The sequence below is a fragment of the Punica granatum genome, chromosome 4 (genome assembly GCF_007655135.1).
Source record: "Punica granatum isolate Tunisia-2019 chromosome 4, ASM765513v2, whole genome shotgun sequence".
Lineage (NCBI taxonomy): Eukaryota > Viridiplantae > Streptophyta > Magnoliopsida > Myrtales > Lythraceae > Punica > Punica granatum.
In genome coordinates this window covers 39126442-39130790 of record NC_045130.1, presented here as the reverse complement: position 1 = coordinate 39130790, position 4349 = coordinate 39126442, and the positions used below count along the sequence as shown (strand labels likewise).

At 38.2% G+C, this 4349-nt stretch overlaps 1 protein-coding gene across 1 annotated transcript; it reads right to left on the bottom strand.

The window, feature by feature from the left end:
• Positions 1-212: 212 nt before the first annotated feature.
• LOC116204413 (S-protein homolog 2-like) lies at positions 213-617 on the bottom strand. Its single transcript, XM_031536485.1, has one exon. The coding sequence runs from the start codon at positions 615-617 to the stop codon at positions 213-215; it is 405 nt and encodes a 134-aa protein (XP_031392345.1).
• Between the last annotated feature and the right edge of the window lie 3732 nt (positions 618-4349).

The window sequence follows — 4349 nt, the reverse complement described above, 5'->3', positions numbered from 1 at the left end:
TATTAAAAAACATCGATTAATTTTTGACATATTTAATTTCATCAATTATCCCTTTGGTGATAATGAGCTCAATGAAATTTTCACGATTATCCTTAGTGGGCTGATTTGATTCAAACTGAATTAGTTGGGATCCATTAGACTTCCAGATAAATTTTGCATCCGATAACAACAAACCCATTTATGTCTTATTACTACACTTTATGCCCTTAACATTAATGGTTCCAAGGAAAATGAAGGTCAGGGTCTGGATCATCTTCCATGAATCCCTCGATACCATCCTTTGTCGCCTCCCACTCGCAGCGCTCGTTGCACCTGACATTGTTGTCCCGGTCAGCATCGTAAATGTCGAACACGAGCTGCCCACCCTGCCACGATGCCCCACAAAAGAATAGCGTGCTGCCAAAGATGTTAACCCTGAACTTAAACGAGAAACTCTGGCCCACCGCGAGCACGTGAGTCCCGAGATCATCGTCCTTTGATTTGCAATGAATGGTTAAGGGCATACCATTAGGCAGCTTATTGAAGATTTCGACCGTCAACTTTGCAGATGTTTCCTGTAGCACCGCCAAAGATAGGACAAGTACTAAGAGGGAGGACTTCACATTAAGCAAGTTCATGCTTGCTCAGTGTCTCTCTCTCTCTCGATCTCTTTGTCTCAATTTCCTTGATAAATTCTGGGAGGCTTCAAGAGTACATGGCTCGCCTGTATAGACACTCTTCTGGCAGCAAATGAGCTTGCATTGAAATTTACAGAGAAACAAAATATCAGTATCAATTATTATTTATATTATGTGCATCAATTGTAAAGAAACACTTATATGGACATTCTTTTGGCAGCAAATGAGCTGGCACTGAAATTTATAGAGAAACAAAATATTTGTATCAATTATTCACTAGATAATAAGGAAAAATTCTACGGAAAAAAAATAAAAGAAATAAAATAAAGCTATACTTTTAGAAAATTGAGAGTAAAATTAATTGAGTAACTGATGATTGGAATTTGCCTGAGATTATTGTTGCGTTTGGTTTCAAAATAGGATTTTAAAATCAGATTTTAATTTTAAAAAAGAGTGGTATAAATGGGGCTCAGCCTTTAACTTTGTATGAGTTATTTTGTTTTGTTATATAAAAAAGTGATATAAATGTAGCACACTTTTTGACTTTATATGAGTTATTTTGTTTTATTGTGGGTAAAATTAGGTTAAAGTTGTGATTTTAAAATTTAACTTTCAAACCAAACAAGCCATATATCTTTCCTTGTATACTCAATGTAATTAGATTAATGTTGTGATTTTAAAATTTAACTTTCAAACCAAACAAGCCACATATATCTTTCCTTGTATACTCAATGTAATATAGTCATGTACAATAATTGTGCGATTCTGACCTTCGATGCGTCATGTACATATCTCTGACTATATTAATGTCCTACGTGACTATATTACATTGAGTATACAAGAAAAGATTATTATTTTTAATAGAGTAACTGATGATTGGATAATGCTACATTTGATTTCAAAGTAGAATTTTAAAATCAAATTTTAATTTTGAAAAAGAGCGGTATAAATGGGGCCCACCCTTTGACTTTGTATGAGTTATTTTGTTTTGTTGTTGGTAGAATTGAGTTAAAGTAGGATTTTAAAATCCTATTTTGAAACCAAACAAGCCATTAAATGTTTGTATCTCAATGGATTTTTTTTAAATAAAGCCGTAATTTTTAAAAAGTCTACTTCATCTTATCCTATTTGTGTTTAAATCAAGGTTTTCAGAATCGCGATTCTACCTAAAATCGGTCGGAGGTTGTAGAATCGTGAATCGTAAAATCGTATTGTGAATCGTAAGATTCTATCTGTAATTAAAAAAATAATATATATATATATATATATTAGGAAATGGTGGTTGTAGTAAAATCCTGGAGACTTGTCTCAGAAATTTTTAAGACGATATCTTCAGGAAGTTTTGAAAGGAACAGGATTTCTCCTGCTCGGGGAAGACACCACTGAGAGTTACTTCAATGGGTTTTTCCCAAAACAGTTTTTCAGTCTGGCTTCTGATGGGGAGAATCACAGACTGATTTATCGATGGAGTTGATATGGACTCCAAATCCTGCTTTAATTTTTTATTTTCATTATCAAGAGCGTCTTTTTCTCTGAGGCAGGACTCAGAAAACTCTAAGACTTCTATTCTTTCCGCACATAGGCTTTCTATTTCTTTTTTGAAGCCTTCATTTTCTTTTTCAAGAATACCTCTCCTTTTTTCGCTCTTTTTCAATTTTTTCATTAGAGCATGATTTTCTCTCTGCATCTCTGCAAAGTGCTCTGTGAAATTATCGAACTCTACTAACCTGTCTTGGAGGAAAGCTTGAGTTTGGGATTTTTGGAGGGATAGCTCTTGTTGCAGCAAATCGATTTTCAGGCAAAGTTCCTGCTGCAAGGATGCTTTGCTGTTGCTTTGTTCCTCCATGTGGAGAACCAATGCATTTATGGATTCCTCACCCTTTTGAGGATGATTTACGGAGGACCATAAATCATCCAAGATGAGTTGTTGCCTGTGGTCAGGCCGCCAAGCCGTGAGGCCGGACTTTACGCAGAATCTCTTTTTGGGGGGCAGATCCTGGTGTTTATGGGTATTGTTCCTGGAGGAGGAACTTTTATCGACCTGGTCGAACCAGGGGAGATCCATGTTCCTATATACAGACATGAAACAATGGTTATGGCAGATTAATATTTAAATGGACTCTTACAGGAGCCTGTAAAGCCAGGTGACCTATGAATAGCTCATAGTCCTCCCGGGTTTTTAAAGTGGAGTTGATGTGCTGAAAACAAGGTTTTGTATTGCAGCGAGGGATTTGCTTGCAATGCTTGTTAAAATAGGCACACAACACATGGGATACAGGATGATCGATGAGGGCACAGATTTTGTGGATGTATGAAGTGAATATACGATCCATAGAGTCTGTTTCCCCGTCCTGTATATCCTTTTGGATTTTCTCAAGACTTTCGTCTTGCCACAGTTCTAACAGCCAATGGTGTAACCACTCTTGAGCAGACTCCACAGCCATTTCCTGCGCAAAATACATCAGTCTATTTTGTAAATGCATTTGTCAGAGACAAAACAGAATCTTATTTTGTTTCCAAGCCTGTGCGTCTCAATGCCAGATGTTGTGACAAGAAACGGTTTTAAAAGCTGGATGAATGGGGTTCCTAGTATGACCTCATGATTAAGCTCACTCCTGAGATTATCGATTTCTTTTTGGGCATCAAACGAGATTATGTGAGCTCGTTTTTTGCCATGTCTCTTCAGGATTTCCGACAAGTTATAATTAGGGGTTTTGGTCTCGGCTTCGAGAGTGCCCTGATTTAACTTCTCAAGGTATTGTGTTCTTAACAAAGGGTTTTGGATTTCTCCTGCTATCTCGAGCAGGAATTCTTGGTCCTTAGTTAAGACGTTTATCGATTTTGACTCTGACGACTGTTCATCAGTCGACCAGTCAAGTTCATCCATCTGCAGACTCTCCTCGCTGGCAATCGAGAAGTCCGTTTCAGAGTCGGATAACTCTGTCAACAGATTGCAGATTTGATCTTTTATGTCATCATCAATCGCCAATTGATGAATCTTTTTGTTGAGGTAACAATACCTCTGGGTATGGCCAGTTTTCCCGCACCTGAAACACTTAAAGGGGGAGATGAACTTTCCCTTTTCCTTATCAGTGACATGTGGTTTTGAGGGAATCCTAGATTTTTTATGGAAATGTTTGGGCTTATGTTTTCTGCTGCAGTCCCCACTGCAGGTTATGGGTTTGTCGGCCTTTTTGTCAACCTGGAAAGAGGGATCGAATTGTTGGCAGAAGCTACCAAGCTCTTTCTTGGTCTGGGCCTTTTCTTTTTTCAATTGTTTTTGGAGTCTGTGCTGAGTACACATTCCGATACCTTCCTTATGGATGAAGCTGATGAGCTCTCCATAACTCAGTTCTTTGTAAGGTATCTGGCCATGATTTATGGTTTTGATTTCGTTTCGGACTTCTTCTCCTAACAAGGTTGGCAGACCTGCTAAGAATTTTTCTTTCCAAAACGGCTGGTTACAATCCTCCCTAGACATGACCCTAGTGAGGAAGGTATCTTTGTACTGTCTGAAATCAGACAGTCTTTTGCATTTTAGGTTTGACAGCAGCTCTAGGTTTTTGTCTTTGAGGTGAGAGGGGTCTCCTACAAAGTGTTGGGAGATGGCAAAGACTAGAGTTGCTACGGCGTCAGGGATGTCTTCGTTGTTAGCATCCCAGATGATCTCACCAGATTCATCTGTCTTGACGCTGGTCAGGATTTCATTTTGTTGGAAGGGAGAAAGGTAGT

What these genes read in the sequence shown, in the direction of transcription:
- LOC116204413 (XM_031536485.1), bottom strand. Translation starts at nt 617, where the DNA reads ATGAACTTGCTTAATGTGAAGTCCTCCCTCTTAGTACTTGTCCTATCT.